This window comes from Podarcis filfolensis (assembly GCF_964270895.1).
Source record: "Podarcis filfolensis genome assembly, chromosome: 1".
In the NCBI taxonomy this organism is placed as follows: domain Eukaryota; kingdom Metazoa; phylum Chordata; class Lepidosauria; order Squamata; family Lacertidae; genus Podarcis; species Podarcis filfolensis.
In genome coordinates this window covers 10,478,518-10,502,209 of record NC_139604.1, presented here as the reverse complement: position 1 = coordinate 10,502,209, position 23,692 = coordinate 10,478,518, and the positions used below count along the sequence as shown (strand labels likewise).

Genomic DNA, 23,692 nt, shown 5'->3' with positions numbered 1-23,692 from the left:
GAAGCTGTTAGACTATGCGGAGCTGGATAAATTGACAGGAAAGATCAGATACTTAAGAGACCAAAAGTTCATGGAGGACTGGGGGAAATTTGTGGAATATCTGGAATATATAAGTGAGGGACAGATAACGCTAATGGGATTTAAAGAAGCACTGTGAAAAATTAAGAAATATTGTCTAAAGGGAATAGAAAAGAAAGATATAAATAATGTCAATATAAAACTAAGAAATGCGTAATTTAAATAATAACTATGGATGATTTACGGAAAAGCTGAAGGAAGTCCAGAAAAGGAATAAGTTGTGGAAAAAATTGATGTGAAACTAATATGGTTTTTTTTTGTTTTTTGGTGTAAATTAATAAAAATTTATTTAAAAAAAAAAGAGATAGATGACCCTTGGGCATAGCTGTCAACTTTTCCCTTTTCTTGCGAGGAATCCTATTCGGAATAAGGGAATTTCCCTTAAAAAAAGGGAGACGTTGACAGCTATGCCCTTGGGGTCTCTCCCAACTCGACCATTCTATTATCCAGTGCCAGATTTACCTAAAAGTTTAACAAGGTATAGTTTAGGGCCCCCAAAAAAATTAAAGGGGAAAAACAACAACTGGATGTACATTTCCAAAATATAAGATAGAAAACAAATAAAATAAAACATATACAGCAACAGTGTTTTGTGTTGTGTAGGTTCCTATGATGTAAGTAATGCCTGCTAGCTTGCTCCCTAAAATATCACTCATTTCTATATATATAGGGTGCCTACACTGCATGGACTGGTTGCATGGCAACATGTGCAAATGGCTTTAGATACCTGTTAGGTCCATAAATTACCATATAGCATATATTCAACACAGAAAAGAGCGACAATTTGTTGTTGACAAAGGATAGCTGGACATATAAAGGGCCCCATTATCTTCAGTAGCATAGGGCCTCATCAAACCTAAATCTGGCCCTGCTATTATCTCTGTGGTACGGAGGAGAGAGCTGACTGGAGCGCCCTAAGCATCCCCTCAGATACCTGTCAAGGTGTATCATTCTGCCTTTTTTCTCTGTTGTGGGAAGATTAGCGCATGAAGCAGCATGACAAGAAATTTAATAGTCCCCTCTGTGAGCTCTCAGCGTAGAATTGTAGGGTGTCAATGCAATGCAGGGGTCTCAGCTAAAGCAACCAGGGCAAATGGCCACCCAAGCTCTGCTTTAAAACCTCCAAGGGAGGAAGAGTCCACCACCTCTCGGAGTCTAACCGCTCTTAGTGTCAGAAAGTCCTTCCTGATGTTTAGTCTGAATCTCCTTTCTCGTAACTTGAAGGCATTGGGTTCAAATCCTACCCTCCGGATGTAGGGAGCGGGTGGCGCTGTGGTCTAAACCACTGAGCCTCTTGGGCTTGCCGATCGGAAGGTCGGCGGTTCAAATCCCTGTGACGGAGTGAGCTCCCATTGCTCTGTCCCAGCTCCTGCCAACCTAGAAGTTTGAAAGCACACCAGTGCAAGTAGATAAATAGGTACCGCTGCGGTGGGAAGGTAAATGGCGTTTCCGTGTGCTCTGGTTTCCGTCACAGTGTTCCGTTGCGCCAGAAGCAGTTTAGACAGGAAAGCTGTCTGTGGACAAATGCCGGCTCCCTCGACCTGAAAGCGAGATGAGCGCCGCAACCCCATAGTCGCCTTTGACTGGGCTTAATCGTCCAGAGGTCCTTTACCTTAACCAACCCCCTGAAGCAGGAGAAAGAAAGCTAGCCGCAGAACCCACCTGGGCACTGTGCTGAACACTAAAGAGTCCCGAGTTCAGAGTTAAAAACCATTGAAGCAGTCAGAGTTGAGGCACTGCTTTGAAGAAGCCCAGATTTAAAATTAACTTTAAACAAAGGGTTCAGTAAGCCAGGAGTGTGAAGCTGGCACTCACTCAGAAACCGAGTTTGGGGAATGCTGGCAGCAGGTGACTGACTTTTAAAAACACCACCTGCTCCACCGACTCAGCATTTTAAGTGGCTGTGATAGGTGAAATTATAACTACCCATCTTCAAAAACACCCTCTCACTTGGGATTTTGGTCAGTATGCAAGACAGCAGCTTGTGGGTAACCTAACCTAGGTCCTAGCACACTTGGCTTCAGGCTGTCCAGTAGGCCAAAGAATCGTTCAATGTCTCTGGCAGGTAGCGCACCACAATAAATTCAAGTGCTATCCTGGGTGGAATCTACATGCACATTTAAAAAAGTTCTGAAAATGTTTTTTTAATTTTTTTAAAAATACATTGAATTTTCCATAAGGTTCACTATCGCTATCTGGTGTCACCTTGTATATTGCACTTAAAACATTTTGTTTGCAGCCGTGTAGCTGAGTCCCGGGTTGGGGACTTCTAGGTGCAACCACAGACCCCCAAAGCCCACATTCCCAGTCCATTAATGCTGTACAGTTTCTTCCTTTTCCAATTTACAGTTCAGTTCTCCACATTTCTGCATCAGTTTCCTTTTTCATGCTGTGAAAATTCATCAGCATTTTAGTATGAGTCTTTCCTAAAATACACATTTTAGTATGAAATTCTACCCAATATACACATTGTTGCAAAATGGTTTCCCCCCAGTTAAAAAGTGCATTGTGTGTTGTTTTCACAAATAGATGCATTTTTATGAACACTTCACCCTAGTGTATGCATTTCTGTACACATTTGTACACTGCAGCATTTGAAAGACTACAGATTTCAAAGAATGGCTTTACAGTGGTACCTCAGGTTACAGACGCTTCAGGTTACATACGCTTCAGGTTACAGACTCTGCTAACCCAGAAATATTACCTCGGGTTAAGAACTTTGCTTCAGGATGAGAACAGAAACCGTGCTCTGGCGGCGCAGCAGCAGCAGGAGGCCCCATTAGCTAAAGTGGTGCTTCAGGTTAAGACCAGTTTCAGGTTAAGAACGGACCTCCGGAACGAATTAAGTACTTAACCCAAGGTACCACTGTATTTCAGTTCATGTATTCTTTTGGAAAGTATGAATTGGGTAGATTTGCCTTTAAATGCAAGCAACATCGAATGTAAATATCTCTGCTATCCCTAAAAGAGAAGAGCTGTCTCTTCTCCTGCCTTGGCAGACCACAGACTTTGTTTCAGCCCATTGCCATTTTCCAAGTGGCATTCAATCTGTAAAAATTGGTTTGCAAGGCTTGCACAACATTGCCCCAAAAGAACAGTCTTTTTTTGATCATGCAAGCACAGTGGTACCTCAGGTTAAGTACTTAATTCGTTCCAGAGGTCCGTACTTAACCTGAAACTGTTCTTAACCTGAAGCACCACTTTAGCTAATGGGGCCTCCCGCTGCCGCCGCGCCGCCGGAGCACGATTTCTGTTCTCATTCTGAAGCAAAGTTCTTAACCTGAAGCACTATTTCTGGGTTAGCGGAGTCTGTAACCTGAAGCGTATGTAACCTGAAGCATATGTAACCTGAGGTACCACTGTAACAGGAAAATGCAATAGAAAATGTGGGACAACACTTGCTTTGACATGTTGTCTAACCCAACAAACACAAATGCTTAATAAATAGCTGGTGTTTAATTTTGTTGCAAACAGATCAATAATAAGTAGATCACCTGGAAATTACCTGAGCATGCCCGCTTTCAGAAGCCATGTTTATTAAATCAAGAGAGCTGCACAAAGAATGAATTTGACAAACTGGGTGGTAGGTGGGAGAAAAAAGGTTTCTGAAGTCATGAGACCAATTGTGGCGGAGACCTTATGCAAGTCATATGAACATTCATGCCTTTCCAAGCTCTGGCAAACTGAAGGGGAAACAGATAACAAGAGAAAGGAATAAAATCAAACCGTCGGAAGACAGGAGAACATGGGAGAGGTACTATGCGGAAACGCTTTCAAGTCTAATTGCAGATGTTGCCATGAAGAGATAGAAGACTCATCACAAGACACTATTCAGCCTAATGGAGCAGATTGTGTTTTGAAGGTAAGTGGTATTCCAGTCAGGCTTTGGGAGAAGGGAAAGGGCTCATATTTTCCATGGGATGTATACGGAAATCTCTGGAGTAGAGTCTCAGGGTACACCCATTAAAATTAATTGATCCAGGTTTATTTATTTCACATTTTAAAAATACCATCTGTTTATATATAAAAACCCCTCAAAGTTGTTAGGGTTAGTAATTATTTTTAATGGTTCTACTCTGAGTAGGACTCTCAATAGCAATAATCCTAACAAAACAAGCATGAGAGAAAGCAAAATGATGCAAATTCATTGGCTTGACTAATAACGGTCGACTTACGTGCATTCTACTCAACACAGCCACGTATGCACACAGCACCAGTGTAAGAAATTGTGCAGAAATGAAAGATGTGGGCAGGAATATTTATATTTGGGTGCCTTATCTTTTGCCTTTTTGCCCTGGCCAGGCAAGAGAGCCAAACAAGATGCCAAAGCCAATGGATTCAACGCAGCCACAGTGGTTCCAGACACTTCCGGTCCAAAAAGCTGGAAGACGACGGCAACGCCGTCTCAGTGATCCTTCTCAGGAGCTGGATTTTGCTGCGAGGTTCCAGTGGGTAAGCTTGTACTGCATAAAGTGATTAATAAAAGGCATTTATTGTCATGTATGCGTTTAAATAGGGACACAGGTGGCGCTGTGGGTTAAACTACAGAGCCTAGGACTTGCCGATCAGAAGGTTGGTGGTTCGAATCCCCGCGACAGGGTGAGCTCCCGTTGCTCGGTCCCAGCTCCTGCCAACCTAGCAGTTCGAAAGCACATCAAAGTGCAAGTAGATAAATAGGTACCGCTCCGGCGGGAAGGTAAACGGTGTTTCCGTGCGCTGCTCTGGTTCGCCATAAGCGGCTTAGTCATGCTGGCCACATGACCCGGAAGCTGTACGCCGGCTCCCTCGGCCAATAAAGCGAGATGAGCGCTGCAACCCCAGAGTTGGCCACAACTGGATCTCATGGTCAGGGGTCACTTTACCTTTACTTTATGTGTTTAAAGGTAAAAGTAAGGGATGCGGGTGGTGCTGTGGGTTAAACCACATAGCCTAGGGCTTGCTGATCAGATGGTCAGTGGTTCAAATCCCCACAATGGGGTGAGCTCCCGTTGCTCGGTCCCTGCTCCTGCCAACCTAGCAGTTCGAAAGCACGTCAAAGTGCAAGTAGATAAATAGGTATCGCTCCGGCGGGAAGGTAAACGGCGTTTCTGTGCGCTGCTCTGGTTTGCTAGAAGCGGCTTAGTCATGCTGGCCGCATGACCCGGAAGCTGTACGCCGGCTCCATCGGCCAATAAAGTGAGATGAGCGCCGCAACCCCAGAGTCGGTCACGACTGGACCTAATGGTCAGGGGTCCCTTTACCTTTAGGCATTTAAATGTGCAGTCCAACCCATTGTAAATATATTTGACAATAAATGTAATACATGAGCCAATGATGATCACAGAATCATAGAAATGTAGAGATACATACAACCATACAACCTCTGCTAAAAACCTCCAAGAAAGGACAGTCCACAACCTCCTGAGGGAGACTATTCCACTGTCTTAACAGCTCTTACTGTCACTTGTTGGTGACATGCAAGTCAGACTGTGTTCGTTCCCGGCCATCTTGAATCCCATCACCTCTCTTTTTGGAAACGAACAGCTGTGGATTTGTTCCACATCATTTAATCAGCTGAAGATCAGCTGCTTATCCAGTTTGTCTGATGAATAATTTTGGGTAACTTCAAAAGTGTGTTCACTTCAATACCATACCAAATTCATCCAGTAATAAGTATCATCCGTTTCCCATTCATTGACAATAAGCCTGTGTTTCTGCTGGGTTTGAAACTCCTTTGTTAAATCTAGTACTGAATACAGGCTTTCTCTGTGCTCACCCTCATCTAAACAGAGAAGAGGTCTCCCGTTTGGAAATGCCTCATCCTACCTGAATCTCGAGAAGCTGGGTGGGAGTTCTCATTCCACAGTATACAAAGGAATCAGCAGGTGAGTGATATTTACAGAGTAAACCTTGGGTACTCTTGCACTAGTTGAACCTATAATGATTAAAATGGATCAGATTAATTGAGCACCATCAACTTAAGCATCACATGATAGATGAAGCATTACAAGAAACATTCCAGAATGCAAAGAAAATGTTTGCAGAGGAAATGAAAAGTCTGACATTTGTGCGTCTGTTCTAGGCTATAAAAAAGGTAGCTTGAAATAGTCATACTGAAGATAAGTGGTTTTGGGTCTAATTTTAGGCATTTGTAAACATTTGACGTGGGTGGTGCTGTGGGTTAAACCACAGAGCCTAGGACTTGCCGATCAGAAGGTTGGCGGTTCGAATCCCTGTGACGGGGTGAGCTCCCGTTGCTCGGTCCCTGCTCCTGCCCACCTAGCAGTTCGAAAGCAAATAAAAGTGCAAGTAGATAAATAGGGACCGCTCTGGCGGGAAGGTAAACAGTGTTTCTGTGCGCTGCTCTGGTTCACCAGAAGCAGCTTGGTCATGCTGGCCACATGACCCGGAAGCTGTACGCCGGCTCCCTTGGCCAATAAAGCAAGATGAGCGCCACAACCCCAGAGTCGGCCACAACTGGACCTAATGGTCAGGGGTCGCTTTACCTTTTTAAACATTTGCAAAATGTTTTCTGAATGTTTATTTTATTTTTGTAATATTTTTTAAAAAGTTTTCTTACACAATTATCTGAATATGATGCATACAGCAAAGTTTGCCTGACCTGGATTAGAGGACATGTTTCAACTGCAGACACTGGGAGGGAAGATTTGTTTGTGAGTTGAAGGTGGCACATAGACAAAGGTGTACCAGCTGGGCCATCAGGGCAAGGCTTTGGAGCAAAAGTCCACACACACACACGGCAATTGCAGCAGGGCTGATGACATATATTTTGAATTAAAGGAAGTAATGCACATGACCATATGGAGAATTCTCACCCTCTACAAATAATAATAATAATAATAATAATAATAATAATAATAATAATAATAAAGTAGAGACATCACCTTGCCTACAAAGGTCCGTATAGTAAAAGCTATGGTTTTCCCAGTAGTGATGTATGGAAGTGAAAGCTGGACTGTAAAGAAGGCTGATCGCCAAAGAATTGATGCATTTGAATTCTGGTGCTGGAGGAGACTCTTGAGAGTCCCATGGACTGCAAGAAGATCAAACCTATCCATTCTGAAGGAAATCAGCCCTGAGTGCTCACTGGAAGGACAGATCCTGAAGCTGAGGCTCCAATACTTTGGCCACCTCATGAGAAGATAAGACTCCCTGGAAAAGACCCTGATGTTGGGAAAGATGGAGGGCACAAGGAGAAGGGGATGACAGAGGATGAGATGGTTGGGCAGTGTTCTCGAAGCTACCAGCATGAGTTTGACCAAACTGCGGGAGGCAGTGGAAGACAGGAGTGCCTGGCGTGCTCTGGTCCATGGGCTCACGAAGAGTCGGACACGACTAAACAACTAAACAACAACAACAAATAAGACCATTAAGTTCAGGCTCTAACATTACCTAACAGAATCACTGTTTAACTCCACTGCTTCCCTGCTGGAAAACTGTGGATGTATGTTATTAAAGCACATATAAATATATTGGGCAACCTTTAAAAGTAGTGGGTGCTCTATGCAAGTACTGTTTTCATGTGTCTGTAAAACTACATGTCATATAATACTATATAACCACAATGTGGAGAACAGGGGAAAGTTTTTTATCCTGTATTCTCAAAACTCGCAGAACATTGGGTTGCGGGAGAAGTTTGATTCAATTCGCATTTAAAGGCCAACCAACCTAAATCACACTTTCTGAAATAATTCACGAACCAAAATGCAGCCGTCCTTCAAAATTTGTACTTTCAGTGCATCTATCAGTAGAAGTATCTTGCAAAAATGAAGAATATTAAACAAAACTGCTTTGCAGAAAAATGTGTATGTTAGAAAAAAATTGCACTACAATGTTGTTGAGTTTCCATGACTTCTTTTCCAATAATAATTGGAAACTGGTGTGAGAAATGTGGACCTCCTGCAAAACTCTACAAATGAGTAAAACAACTTTTAATTTATGGCAACACAACAGCGTCATATTTCCCTGACACAGTAGTCACTGATTGTTCTTTTTCTTTTCTCTTTCTATTATTTTAAATTTTATTCATTGTTTTTTGGTTACAGGTACACCAAATACACCGTTCTGTTTATGTCAAATTAAATAAAAAGAATTTTTTAAAAATGTTACACGCATTAGTATGTAATGCACAACTTGCTTCGTCAATGGTACTAAATCAGTTGACTGAACTAAACCAGTGGCTGAACTAGGTTGAAGCAGTTTTGTGTGTGCCTTAAATAGTGGATCCAGTTGTTATGACCAGGGTTTCATCAGCTGTGCTCTGTCCCTTTAGGATATATGGACAGCTAGTAGCTTTGAAAGTCATCAGCCTGAAGACTGAGGAAGGAGTCCCTTGTACAACCATAAGAGAAGGTAAGATATTCAAAGTGGACACCATCTCTGGCAGCAGGGCTCAGTTCCTGAATCCACTTTCTGTACTAGGGCCAAGCCCTACAATATAGGAACTAATAAAAGTGAGTCTACATACATGCAGAGTACTAGTTCCTTGCCTCCAAACTATCTCATCTAGCATTGCCATGCTGCCTCAGGCATCTGATTTGGGGGGTGGGGGAAGAGAGAGATGCATGTGGGATTTTCTGTCTCAGGTGCCTAAATAAACCTCATCAGCAGTACTATGCACCTTGACTTGGGGAGAGGAAACAATTTCCTGCTGTCTCTCAGGCAGCAAATTATACCTGGCAATTCCTGGCACATTCATACAATTAAGGAGGAATCCCCGCGACGGGGTGAGCTCCCGTTGCTCGGTCCCTGTTCCTGCCAACCTAGCAGTTCGAAAGCACGTCCAAGTGCAAGTAGATAAATAGGTACCACTCCGGCGGGAAGGTAAACGGCGTTTCCGTGTGCTGCTCTGGTTCGCCAGAAGTGGCTTAGTCGTGCTGTACGCCGGCTCCCTTGGCCAATAAAGCGAAATGAGCGCCGCAACCCCAGAGTCGGCCACGACTGGACCTAATGGCAGTGGCGTAGCGTGGGTTGTCAGCTCCCGGGGCAAGGCAAGTAATTTGGGCCCCCTAACCCGTGGATTTGCGCCCCCTAACCCATGGATTTGCCCTAACCCCCAGATGTTGCGCCCGGTGCGGCCGGCCCCCCCTGCACCCCCCACGCTACGCCACTGCCTAATGGTCAGGACCTTTACCTTTACCTAGCAGGGTAAAGGTATATTCCAGGGACGTCCAACTTCCAGGGGACTGTGATCTACTCACATGATTAAAATCACGTTTTAGGGAGGAACAACCCAGTTTTTTGGGGGGGGTTTCAGGTCATAGGAAATATCTGTTTATCTGTTTATTTAGGGGTTTGGGTAAAATAAAATATAAAAATGCTCACAAACAGATCGATAATGGCAGTCTGCCATGCAGAGGAAATTCCAGCTTTCGCTCTAGCAATCGAGACGATGGGGCGAGGGGGCAGGCCCGGATGGAGGAGCCAGCGATCTACTGTGATCTACCTTAACCTACTGGGGATCGATCGGTCGATCCCGATCGACCTGTTGGACATCCCTGGTATATTCTCACTAGAAGTGACTGGAGCTGCTTGGGAATTCTAAGAAACCAAAGAAATTGCAAGTTAAAAGACAGTTCAGTCCAGTCATGAACGAGTCTGGGGTTGCGGCGCTCATCTCGCTTTACTGGCCGAGGGAGCCGGTGTTTGTCCGCAGACAGATTTTCCAGATCATGTGGCCAGCATGACTATGCTGCTTCTGGCGAAACCAGAGCAGTGCACGGAAACGCCATTTACCTTCCCACTGGAGTGGTACCTATTTATCTACTTGCACTTAGGGGTGCTTTCGAACTGCTAGGTTGGCAGGAACTGGGACCGAACAACGGGAGCTCACCCCATTGTGGGGATTCGAACCACCAAAATTGCAAGTTACTCAAGGGCAAAAAGTTACTCCTTTTGTTGGTGTGGTGCCAATACCTATTTTGAGAGTGTTTTCCCTCCATCATTGTTTTCGTTGATCTTGTACTGGGCAAAATGTCCAGAGTTTTCTTAGTGTCTCTGATTTGATGCATTAGATTAAGATTTTAATTATTGCCTTCAGGCCTTTAGATGCTCCCACTGATATAACATCCAAAAGCAGCTTGTTTAATTTTCCATTAAGACTGTTGCTTTAGTCTGCCTCTGAGTCCCAGTGGAAACATATTATTTTCCCTTCTAAGGGGCAGATAAACAATTTAATGCCAGCCTCTAGAAAGAGCAAGACCTGCAGAAAGAATTTCTCATGGTGCTCCTAATTTTTTGTTCTTTCCCCCACTCAGCTCTGCATTTCCTAATAGGGGTGAGCAAAAAAAAATAAAAATGATCAAGATTGACAGTTAGATCTCTGGAGGATTTAACAATAGTCACAATTGAAAAAGGTTTTCTTTTTCTTTTCTAAATTTAGTTAGTGTGATTTAAAAAGTTTGTGGGAGGGAGAAAAGACTTACAGTGGATTTTTTTGTGAACTGTGGAAGGGTTATCTGTTCAGTTGAATTTCTGAACATAAATTGTGCATTGGGATAAGTGAAAAAGACTAGATTTTGTCCAGCTAAGTCAGTGTTTTCCAAACTTGGGTTTCCGGCTGTTTTGGACCACAACTCCCATCACCCCTGGCTAGCAAGACCAGTGGTCAGGGATGATGGGAGTTGTAGTCCAAAAAACAGCTGGAGACCCAAATTTGGGAATCACTGAGCTAAGTCATACTCAGAATAGAGGCAGTGCAATCAACAGACTTTTCAGTCATGATGATTAATAATTTAATTGCTTTTAGTGGCTCTTCCTTTAATATGACTTAGGTACGTTCACATTAGTGCTGGCATGGCCAAACTTGGCCCTCCAGCTTTTTTGGGACTACAACTCCCATCATCCCTAGCTAGCATGACCAGTGGTCAGGGATGATGGGAACTGTAGTCCAAAAACAGCTGGAGGGCCAAGTTTGGCCATACCTGCATTAGTGGCTTGAAACGCTGTGTTTCATGACAAATTTTTAGAGTTGTTCACATCAGAGAGGGGGCAGTGATGCCTTCACCCAATGTACATGTCCTTTACGGTTTCTGTCATCTGTGCTTGCACGAGGACTGTCAATGTATGCTCACATTATGCTCTTATTCTCATGGGATTGAAATGTGTCTGAGAAAAAAAACCCCACATTTGTCAAGAAACTACAGGACTGATACGGATTGTTGCTAACATCGTGTGAGTGAGGCTTCAAAAATTACTGCATTTACTTGAATGTAATGCGCACCTTTATTGGCCAAATTACATCGCAAAAATTAGGGTGCGCATTAGATTTGATGGCACATTTACATTCGCCAGCAAAAGCTTTCTGGGTTTCAAGGTTTTGAAAATCAAGGTGCGCATTAGATTCGATGGCGCATTTGTTGTTGTTTAGTCGTTTAATCGTGTCCGACTCTTCGTGACCCCGTGGACCAGAGCACGCCAGGCACTCCTGATTTCCACTGCCTCCCGCAGTTTGGTCAAACTCATGTTCACAGCTTCAAGAACACTTTCCAACCATCTCGTCCTCTGTCATCCCCTTCTCCTTGTGCCCTCCATCTTTCCCAACATCAGGGTCTTTTCCAGGGAGGCTTCTCTTCTCATGAGGTGGCCAAAATATTGGAGCCTCAGCTTCAGGATCTGTCCTTCCAGTGAGCACTCAGGGCTGATTTCCTTCAGAATGGATAGGTTTGGTCTTCTTGCAGTCCATGGGACTCTCAATAGTCTCCTCCAGCACCATAATTCAAAAGCATCAATTCTTCATAGATTCGCATAAATATGGTAGGAGTGGGAATGTACTAGATGTGGAATAAGCAGTAATGTGAACATATACAGAGTCGCATACAACCCTAAATTAGTAGGAGAGGGTAGTGTTCTATTATGCCAGCATCTGGGGCTTTGCCCTATGCTATCATTGAGAGAGACCAATATCTAGGCTGTTTTGGCATCTTGGTTCACCTCTAATGAGAAAAGCATGGTGGGAAAGGTTTCTAATTTTTTTAAAAAAATATATAAATTTTTATTAATTTTCCAACATATATTAAAACACAATACAACTGACAATACATAAACAAACAAACATATAAACACGTATAATTTCATAACCTCTTTTTCTTAAACCTTATTTCAACGACTTCCCCATACCTCCCTTTTCTGCATCCCTGTTTTAAACTTTTCCAGCAACCCCTAATTTCAATTACTTATAATTCACTTTCTTTAATCCTTTTTCTCTTACCCAATTATTTGTCACTGCAATTCTGTTTTACATTACCCATGACATTTTAGCACTCATTAATTTCGCAACAGTTCTTAAGATAAACTTTAAATTTCTTCCAATCTTCTTCCACCGTCTCTTTTCCTTGGTCGCGGATTCTGCCAGTCATCTCGGCCAGTCCCATATAGTCTATCACCTTGGAAAGGTTTCTAATTTTAACTGTTCTATCACTTCTGAGGCATTCCTTAAGAAGAACACAAAACGGGACCAGCCAGTGTGGTGTAGTGGTTAAGAGTGGTAGACTCGTAATCTGGGGAACCAGGTTCGCGTCTCCGCTCCTCCACATGCAGCTGCTGGGTGACTGAAATATACTCAGAGTCGCAAAGTGATTTCATGCTCTTTATTCAGCTCATAGTGGTGAGGAGGAATGAATGAAAGTCCCCTCAAGGTATCTGCTTTATATACATTATTTACACAATGGGCTGCACATGATTGGCTAATTCCGGAATTCTACTGTAAGCCAATCAGGTTGTGGATTCACTTCTATCTGGAGCATGATTGGGTGGTTCCTCCCAACCAATCATACTGCTGCCTTGTTCTAGGACCAATCAGACTGCTGCATTCTGAATCCTATTGTTCTAGGACCAATCAGACTGCTGCCTTTTGGATCCTATTGTTCTAGGACCAATCAGACTGCTGCAGTTTGGATCCTATTCAACTCAGTACATAACAGTGACCTTGGGCCAGTCACACTTCTCTGAAGTCTCTCAGCCCCACTCACCTCACAAAGTGTTTGTTGTGGGGGTGGAAGGGAAAGGAGAATGTTAGCTGCTTTGAAACTCCTTCGGGTAGTGATAAAGCGGGATATCAAATCCAAACTCTTCTTCTTCTTCCTGCTCAAAATTCCAGGTGTGGAAATTATGGGCAGTTGAATTTGAAAAGGCAGCCTTGCCTTGCTTTTTGTGCTGTTAAATTGTTTCCCCCTCTCACAGACAGCAGGCTGACCCCTATTTATGTGTCCTCCTTTAGCGTCTCTCCTCAAGAGCTTGAAGCATGCCAATATTGTGCTCCTTCATGACATCATCCAGACCAAGGAGACCCTGACGTTAGTCTTTGAGTATTTGGTGAGTTGATTTTCTCAGGTTTATTTAGGGGTTTGTGAGCTTTCTCACAAGCCGGTAAACAAACACTGGGTCCTACTTTTGCAGTGCTACAAAGCGTTTTATAGCAATGCGTAAGAGTCCATCATGGTGACATATGTTTCTGGCTTGCTTTCCCTAATTTCCTTTGAGAGCTATCTTCTCAGATCCCTAACTTCTCTTAAGTAACACCTGCGTTTTTAAAACATGCTTCATTTGCAGAAAAGCTGGTAGGAACTGATTACTCTTGCAGCTGCCATGACAACAGACTCATAAAACCACTGGTTTGTTCGTTCACAAGCACACACGCAAAAACCTTTCCCTCCCTCACCATTTGAGTAATGATCCTTGTAAAAGCAGCACAAGCAGAGAAATACAGTGGTACCTCGGGTTACAGACACTTCAGGTAACAGGTTACAGACTCCGCTAATCCAGAAATAGTACCTCGGGTTAAGAACTTTGCTTCAGGATGAGAACAGAAATCATGCAGCAGCGGTGCAGCAGCAGAAGGAGGCCCCATTAGCTAAAGTGGTACCTCAAATAATAATAATAATAATAATAATAATAATAATAATAATAATAATTTATTATTTGTACCCCGCCCATCTGGCTGGGTTTCCCCAGCCACTCTGGGCGGCTTCCAACAAAGACCAAAAATACACTAAAATATCACACATTAAAAAATTCCCTGAACAGAGATGCCTTCAGATGTCTTCTGAATGTCAAGTCGTTGTTTATCTCTTTGACATCTGATGGGAGGGAGGTTAAGAACAGCTTCAGGTTAAAAACAGACCTCCAGAACGAATTAAGTTCTTAACCCAAGGTACCACTGTAAAGTCGTCAAGCTATAAAGGTAAAGGGACCCCTGACCATTAGGTCCAGTCGTGACCGACTCTGGGGTTGCGGCACTCATCTTGCTTTATTGGCCGAGGGAGCCGGCGTACAGCTTCTGGGTCATGTGGCCAGCAGGACTAAGCCGCTTCTGGCAAACCAGAGCAGCGCACAGAAACACTGTTTACCTTCCCGCTGGAGTGGTACCTATTTATCTATTTGCACTTTGACGTGCTTTCGAACTGCTAGGTTGGCAGGAGCAGGGACCGAAGAATGGGAGCTCACCCCGTCACGGGGATTTGAACTGCCGACCTTCTGATCGGCAAGCCCTAGGCTCTGTGGTTTAACTCACAGTGAGGTATATGTAAATTCTCCTACCTTCTGTGTACAATCTTCTGGTGATACTCTGACAAACCTTTTGCGGGATTAATTCAGTCGTGGTGTGGGGACCCTGAATTCTTCAGATGTTGTTGGCTAGTTCTCTCTTCAGCCCCAGCCAGCAAGGCCAATAGTCAAGGATGATGAGAATTGTTGTCCAGGAGCATAGGTAATGCCATGGGTTTCCCATTCTTGCATTAATCCTACAGAAGGAAGTGCAACCTCCATTAAGAACAGGCCAAACAAACGGCGAGACTTTTATATGCCCAAAGATGGAAAAACTCATTATTACCAACAGTGAGGGAACGCTGGTTAAAATTAATGGACTTAGCTGAGGTGGCGAAATTGACAAGCTTAATTAGAGAAAAGTCATTGTTAACATTTACTAAGGATTAGCAGACTTTTTGCATGAAAAAGAAAAAGAAATAAAGACATTTGGATTTGAGGATTGAAGAGAACAATCAATAGAAAGTGGCTTTATTAGGTGTTATACTGGAGTGGATGACATGAGTAATGCTTATATATAGCAGTGAGGCAAAGAATCAAAAGTTCTTTAGTTCTTAACTTTCTTCCTCTCTTGATTCTGGATTGTTTTATTGATGTTTTAATATGCTGTAAACCGCTTTGAGATTTTTATTTAGAAATATAAAGCGGTACAAAAATGAAATTATTATTATTATTATTATTATTATTATTATTATTATTATTAATAATAATTAATAAAAGATCTTTTTCTCTCCCTTTATATCTATCTCTTTCTTTTCACCTTTCTCCTCTTTTCTTCTTTTTGCCTTTAAATTAACATTTTAGTTTGGACAAAAAAAGGATATTTGATAATAATCTTTGTATTTTTATTTCCAAACCCTAATAAAAATGTATTTTAAAAGAAGAAGAAGAAAAACAGGCCAAACAACACCTCCACAGCCAGAAGGGCCACCTACCAGCAGCCTCCATAGTGTCTGGATACTGCCTCAATTTCGTGGCTCTCATCTTAATCTTCTGTTGACTCCAGGCGTAGCTTTTAATTATCAAAATTGCAGAAGGCAGAGAAGGGAAATGTTCCTTCCCCTGCTGAGATCCTGTAGAAACATCTCATCTGAAGCTAATATTTGTTCTGGGACGACATGCACACATACACTGGCTCAGAGGAGGGATTTTCCTCGGGACCTCAGCAGGGGTGGAAAGGGTTAAATGACCCCTCCCTGGTTGTTCTCATTCCGCTGATTGTCAGCCGCTCTCCAGCAGATGCAATTTGCCCTTTTAAAAGACTCCTACATCATGAAAGTATTGCAGCCCATGTTAATATACTTTATATATCATGATATCTTGCTCGCGTGGTCGACACACTTTTAAATGGCTGTGTGTTGAAAGTAAAGATGGATTCAGAATATGCTCTTTCGGCTCAGCATAGTACAAGGAACTGGCATCGATCGGTGTAGTACCATATTTTCCGTTCTATAAGGCGCACCTAGTTTTTGGAGGAGGAAAACAAGAAAAAAAATATTCTGAATCCCAGAAGCCAGAACAGCAAGAGGGATCTGGCTTCTAGGATAGCCTCTGGCTGTTCTGGCTTCTGGGATAGCTGCACGAAGCCTCTCCCGAGCAGCGGGATGAAAGCACCCCCTGCCTGGAAGAGGCTGCCGCGGCTAAGACAGAAGCCAAGAGAGGCGCTTTGCTAAAGGGGCCCGTTCCTCCTTCTGCTTTGCTGAAGGGGCGCTGCGCAGCTCTCCCTCTCTGCACAGCGCCATTCGCTCCATTAGACGCACTCACATTTCCTCTTACTTATTAGGAGGGGAAAACTGCATCTTATGGAGCGAAAAATACAGTATTTGTGTGTCCCCAAGGCACACACAAAGCTCTAGGAGGAGAGTTTCCATCTCCCCATACAATGTCCTACTAGTTTCATCAACAAGGGGCTGGCGGGAGGCTTGTGCAAAGCACACAACAGGTGGTTGCAGAAAGTATCTAAGAAAATTGGGTTCACCGCCCTCAATTTCATTTCCTGTCTATTTATTTAGCACACAGACTTGGCACAGTACATGTCCCAGCATCCTGGTGGGCTTCATCTTTATAATGTTAAGGTAAGTTCTTGAAGAAAAATGTGCTGCTCTTAAGTGTGCAACAGTTCAATCCTATGCATGTCTACTCAGAAGTAAGTCCCATTGGGTTCAATAGGAGGTGCTCCCAAGTGAGTGGACATGGGATTATAGCCTAAAGCTCATATGCCAAGAGCAGCTCTGGTTATTAGATAGATTGTTTCACTGAACTGAGGAGATTTGGGACTCAGCTACACAGGTCAATTATAACATTAAAAATGTGACACCAGATGGCGCTGTAGAGCAGCAATCCAAAGTCAATGGTAAATTGCATTGTGAGCTATATATATTTTCATAGCGTTTTTTTATATCTGTGTAGATCCAGCCTTGGTTCAAATCTCTGGTTGGTTGGTTGGTTGGTTGGTTAGTTGGCTATATATTTATTTTACAGTTTCTATCCTGCTTCTAAGCCCAGACATGGGTGCTCAAAAATTATCAGTTGCAAAAAAAAGAGGTTTGGGTTTTTCTTCTTCTTTTTCAAAGAAATCAGTTCCATTCATACATAAATACAACCACGAAGCTCATTTAGCAAGTCTTTCTCTTGCAGCTGTACCTATCTTGCAGAGGTCTTGCAATAAGTGAGACCTTGAAATGGTTTTTTTGAAGCTGTAGACAGGTATGTCCATTGGTGCCAAACGTAAATAATTTGATTTGCTCTGAAGCAAAGCACCCCATAATAGTCTACTGCCTCAACCTGTGCTGTTGATTATAAGCGGCTTTCAAGGGTTACCGTATTTTTCGCTCCATAAGGCGCACTGGACCATAGGGCGCACCTAGTTTTTAGGGGGGGGAATCAAGGGGAAAAATCTTATTCCCGCCCCCCCCCAGCCCCAAAGAGCAAAGAAGCCAAGACAGCCAGCGGGATCCATCCCGCTGGCTGTCTTGGCTTCCTCTTTAGCCGCGCGCAACCTCTCCAGCCGGGAAAGCTTTGCGCAGCCATCCCCAAGCTAGAGCAGCGCTCCGTCTCACTGTTCTGGCTTCGGGGACAGCCTTTCTAGCCTCCTCAGGGCAGCGGGGTGCCTTCACCCCGCTGCACTGCAGAGGCTTTGCGCAGCTAACCCCAGGCTAGAAGAGCGAGACGGAGCGCTGCGCAGCGCTTCGTCTCCCTGTTCTGGCTTTGTGCTCTATAGGATGCACACACATTTCCCCTTAATTTTTGGAGGGAAAAAGTGCGTCCTATAGAGCGAAAAATACGGTATATGTATTTGCTTACTTTTCTATCAAGGGTTTATTCTTTTGCTTGAAATGCAGCAGTAAAACTGATCAGTCATTGACCAATTATGTCCTGTTTCTGTCTGCCAGCTCTTTATGTTCCAGCTTCTGCGAGCCTTGGCTTTCATCCACGAACACCGCATCCTTCACCGGGACCTGAAACCTCAGAACCTGCTCCTCAGTTGCCTGGGAGAACTTAAGCTAGCTGATTTTGGTAAGCTATCATAGTCAGATTGCTGGACAATAGCCAGACCTTCTGGCAAAGGCCAGCTTTCCCATCTTTATGAATCCCAAACTGACAGGTTTTTTTGCTTTCACTGATCTTTTGGAGGAGCACATTGCTGTACGATGTCTTTTGTCATTATCCCTCTCCTACGTATAACATAAAATAAACAAAGAATTTAGAAAATATCCCTGGATGAAACCAATTGACTTCAAATGAGAATTCTCTCCAGCTCCATAGGGAACGCATGCCTGCCCAACAGTTGAAAATTAAAAGTAAGGGGCAGAGATCCATAGTTCATTGGCAGGGCATATTGTACAACCGTCAGCATTGCATTCAATACTAAGGTTAAAAATTGCCTTTTTGTATGCATGGAATGGCCCAGGGGTGGCGCTGTGGGTTAAACCACAGAGCCTAGGACTTGCTGATCAGAAGGTCGGTGGTTCGAATCCCTGTGACGGGGTGAGCTCCCGTTGCTCGGTCCCTGTCCTGCCAACCTAGCAGTTCGAAAGCACATCAAAGTGCAAGTAGATAAATAGGTACCACTCCAGCGGGAAGGTAAATGGTGTTTCCGTGTGCGGCTCTGGTTCGCCAGAAGCAACTTAGTCATGCTGGCCACATGACCCGGAAGCTGTCTGCGGACAAACGCCGGCTCCCTCGGCCAATAAAGCGAGATGAGTGCCGCAACCCCAGAGGCGGTCACGACTGGACCTAATGGTCAGGGGTCCCTTTACCTTTACCTATGTACGGAATAGCCCTCAGTGAAAACAGTTGACTTTAACTCGAACCCACATGACACATCTTGTGTGCGTGTTCTTGCAATTGCTTGTTTCATTCATTGCAATTATTTATTTCATTGGCATCTGTTTGGCTGCATTTTCATAGCTGGCCTTGTATCTTGGGTTTCCATCTTTGCACAGGGACGAGTCCGTTTCTGGAGAGGGCATTAATGTTAAATCTACACTTGTAGGAAAGTAGCAAAAAATAAATGTAATAAATTTAGCTCCCTAACTAATAAGAGTTAAATGAGTCTGCTGTTCCATGTACAGAGGCCCTTGGGCTCTTTGTACTGCTGTGGCAATTATGTACACTTTAAGGCCCCTTCATGTAATGTCCTTGTCTATTAAAATGGCTCAGAGACATCCAGAATGTTCAAACTGAACCATAACATTGGGCACTTAAACTCCCGGTAATGAACCAATTAAGTGGCAGCACTCGGAAATAATCTACTTTAATGCCCATGAAGCTACTGGGGGAAATTATCTTAAATCCAAGTGCTTTGACTTAAGCTGAATTGAGGAGTTGGGGTTGGTTGCTCACTTTATGTTGACACTAGTGGGAAGTGCCCACTGCTGCCCAGGAATTTGTAGACCCCCCCCCAAACCCAGTGATTTTAAAATAGATGTTGTAATTTGTAAGCTTGGACCCGTCACGCTAACAATTGGGTGAAGTCACACCAAAGTCATGTTTTGGTTCACCATTTTAATTCAAAATGGCGCCTTGTATCCAAACGTTGATGAAGGCTGCCACCCCCATTTTGGGAACCCATTGGCGATGATATCTCAAGAGGCGGCTGAACGCCTAGTGATCGAACAGACAAACCACTTTCTTTCCAAAATACACAGTAGATGAGTTAGCTTTTGGAGCCTCCGTACGACCAAGCTGAAATGGCTCTCCTCCTCGTCGTATCTTCGGAATCCATCTAGGCTCTCCTCCGACGGTGATTAACGACCTAAGCCGTTGAATGAGGCTTCATGCACGCTCCCTATTACGCAGAGTACCCAGATAGCAGAAGGAGCCAGAAATATGTGCTACATTGCTGCTTTTATTTCTAACTATGCAGGACAGAAAAGAACATGTGTCTGCTCTCTGTGAGAGACAGAGAACAACAGGGAACAAAAGAAACAGGAAACCAGTAACTTCAACATCCATCTCCCATCTCCAATGAGACTTCCAACGGTCTGGAATGTCAACAGAGTCTTGTGACTCCAAAAACTGCACAGTGGTGTTTACAGAAATCTAACATCCTCCCCCTTTCTGTGAGCACCACTGGGCAGTGTGTCAGTACAATCTCAGTACAAACCCAGTTTCTGTACATAGGTACTGTGCTGGTCCCGGGGGGGGGGGGGTTACCGTGCGGCGTGGTCTGAGTCCGGTCCTAGGTCAAGGGTATGGAGGCTGTCCGTCAGGGGCGAAGTGAGGTCCAAAGCGAGGAGTCAGGCGTGGTTAGAACTCTGGCAGGAGAGCAGGTCAGGGTGCCGGCAGGAACAGGTTACCAATGATGTTGCTCCCACACCCTGGGACTGGGCTGGCTGGCCTTTATCTCCTCTGAGGCATAGGGCGGCCCCAGTCCACAGGTGACTCGCCTCTCCTGGCCTGAAGGTGAGCACTCCTCCTGTGAGAACTTAGTTTCCTCCGCGTCTCTGCCCTGAGCCTCTGCAGCTCCGAGAGGCTGGAGGGTTACTGGACCCAGAGGCAACCTCACCTTCCCCTGACAGGGCTGAGAGAGGTGCCTGCGCAAGGGGTCCTCGATCACCTCCAGAGCCAGAGCGGATTCCGCTGGTGTCTGCTCCTGAGGATCCGGCACAGGTGAGGGCCCTTCAGGTTCAAGCCCCAGCCGCGGCTCAGCTGGCCCTGGAGGCGGGGACTCCTGTGCAGGCTGGGATTCCTCAGGTTCAGCCTCTGAATCCGATTCCCAGGCCATCACAGGTACAGTGTTGATCCCTTGGAACAACCTTGGACAATAAATCAGCAGGAATTAGGCTTATGCTCAAACTTGCTGCAGAGGAGAATCTACAGGTTTCTCATCACGATGTGAATACAGTGTTGACTCCGGCCAATAAGTGTAAGATACTGAGAGTTTAGTTATTTGGGTCTCTAGGTTATTCAGAAACTGAAAAGCCACCAAAAAGTGGCTGTATGTTCAAGGCTATCCATACTGGGAACTCTTTTGATATCATTCACATCAAAAAGATGCGAAATAATAGTAATGGGTTGATGTTGCAGTTAATTGTAAAAGAAAACTTCATAAAGGCGAAAATCCTAATCTTGTCTATTAAGAAGTAACAAAGTGTTGTAGTTGTTTTTTAATTTACTGGGGCTTATCTCCAGGTAGGAATGCAGGAGAAATTTGGCTCTATTTGCATTTAAAGGCTAACCTACCTAATTTTCACTTTCTGAAAAAATGTGTGAACCGAAACAGTCATCCTTCAGAATTCACATTTCTCTGAATTTTGCAATGCAATTCTCCCACTAAGTGACGTCCATAAAAAGGCATGTACTGGGGTAAAGTGTGCATTAAATGTATATATGAGTGAAAATAACATACAGAAATGCATTGCATTAGGGAAAATCACACTATTAAATGTGTTTATTAGGCAAAATTACATGGTAAAACATTAGACGTTAGTACTAAATTGCTGATGAATGATTTTTCAAAAATTCTGCAAGCTGATGTGGAACTGAATTTGAAATTTGAATAATTAGAAACTGAGAGAAACCAAAATTGACAGGATTGCATATCGCTTAGGATTGCAGCCTAACCTTGATAGAAATGGCTGTGATATTTATGCTATAGAGAGTGGATTGGAATTCTAATTTCATGCATGGTTTTAAATGACTTGCTTCTTGGCAGGTCTTGCTCGTGCCAAGTCCCTTCCCAGTCAAACGTACTCTGCTGAAGTGGTGACATTGGGGTACCGACCGCCTGATGTGCTGCTGGGAGCCACTGACTATTCTGCTGATGTGGATATCTGGTGAGAGCCAGCTGTGGAGATGCTGTAAATCGCACTGAGCGTAGCAATCTTCCCCTTTCAAGCATATACAGAACGTTGGCAGGGTGCAATAAGAGCACTTTTTGAGACCATCATTATAAATCACTTGAACTACATAAAAATTAAATTTGCAAGCATAATAAAAGGAAGAACTTTCCTTGACTTTCAAGGCTGACACAGAAGTGCGGTGTGTGGAAAGTAGATCCCTACCCCCAAGCCAACTGATACCACCAATTTCTAGACTTGAATTGGACTTGAGCCCCTATGAGAGTAGATACGGAGATTCTTCCCTCTTTCTTACTGAGACAGGTCCAGAAGAACATAGAAGCAGAAGTGAGATATTTTACCATGCCCTTGTGTTCATGGTACGCGGGTGGCGCTGTGGGTTAAACCACAGAGCCTAGGACTTGCTGATCAGAAGGTCGGCAGTTCGAATCTCTGCGGCGGGGTGAGCTCCTGTTGCTCGGTCCCTGCTCCTGCCAACCTAGCAGTTCAAAAGCACATCAAGGTGCAAGTAGATAAATAGGTACCACTCCGGCGGGAAGGTAAACGGCATTTCCGTGCGCTGCTCTGGTTCGCCAGAAGTGGCTTAGTCATGCTGGCCACATGACCCAGAAGCTGTACGCCGGCTCCCTCGGCCAATAAAGCGAGATGAGTGCCGCAACCGCAGAGTCGGTCACGACTGGACCTAATGGTCAGGGGTCCCTTTACCTTTACCTTTACATAAAAAGTAAATTTGCAAGCATAATAAAAGGAAGAACTTTCCTCGACTTTCAAGGCTGACACAGAAGTGGGGTGTGTGGAACCTAGATCCCTACCCCCAAGCCAACTGATACCACCAATTTCTAGACTTGAATTGGACTTGAGCCCCTATCAGAGTAGATAGGGAGATTCTTCCCTCTTTCTTACTGAGACAGGTCCAGAAGAACATAGAAGCAGAAGTGAGATATTTTACCACGCTCTTGTGTTCATGGTGAGGAGCACCACACATGCCACCACTCACTCAATATCAGCATGGTAAATGCACACCTGACAGTGTGCTGAGAGGAGTTTTTATCTCTCTTCAACTAATATACAAAGTCCCTTTAGCAATGATGGCAGGAGGGCTAGAGCCAGTGTGGTGTAGTGGTTATGAGTGGTGGAGTCGTAATCTGGGGAACCGGGTTCGCATCTCCGCTCCTCCACATGCAGCTGCTGGGTGACCTTGGGCCAGTCACACTTCTCTGAAGTCTCTCAGTCCCACTCACCTCACAGAGTGTTTGCTGTGGGGGAGGAAGGGAAAAGAGAATGTTAGCCGCTTTGAGACTCCTTCGGGTAGTGATAAAGCGGGATATCAAATCCAAACTCTTCTTCTTCTTCTTACGTCCACTTCAAGGCAATCACACATACGTCTGATCCACATAGCATTTTATTTCTGAATTATTTTTGACATTGCTGCTGCTTTTCTTCTTGTGAGGCATAGAGAGACAAACTTAACATACTTGAAACAGTGCAGGTGATCACTTCTGCTCATGATTAGTTCCTGTCCATTTTAGTTATTTAAGACCTGTCAGTGCTATTTTTTTCTAGGAAAAGAGGTGCGGAACTCACCATTAACACCTTGTTCACCTTGTCCACCTGAGAGGAGCTAGAAACTGAGTTTCAGCAAGTTCTGGCTGAAAAAAAGCCCTGTAATTATTATCTGTTTTGTTTTGTTTTGTTTTGTTTTGTTTTGTTTTGTTTTGTTTTATTATTTTATTTTATTTTATTTTATTTTATTTTATTTTATTTATACC

General features: G+C 43.9%; 1 protein-coding gene across 1 annotated transcript in view; it reads left to right on the top strand.

Annotated features, from left to right (window-relative positions):
- Positions 1-3,623: 3,623 nt before the first annotated feature.
- Positions 3,624-23,692, top strand: part of CDK15 (cyclin dependent kinase 15) — a 59,286-nt gene continuing 39,217 nt past the window's right edge. Inside the window, 9 exon segments of the mRNA XM_083631257.1 lie at positions 3,624-3,815; positions 3,818-3,940; positions 4,381-4,538; positions 5,853-5,942; positions 8,351-8,430; positions 13,295-13,389; positions 16,632-16,694; positions 18,012-18,135; positions 21,779-21,899. Coding sequence (XP_083487383.1) covers positions 3,729-3,815; positions 3,818-3,940; positions 4,381-4,538; positions 5,853-5,942; positions 8,351-8,430; positions 13,295-13,389; positions 16,632-16,694; positions 18,012-18,135; positions 21,779-21,899 — 941 coding nt within the window. The 5' untranslated portion in view covers positions 3,624-3,728.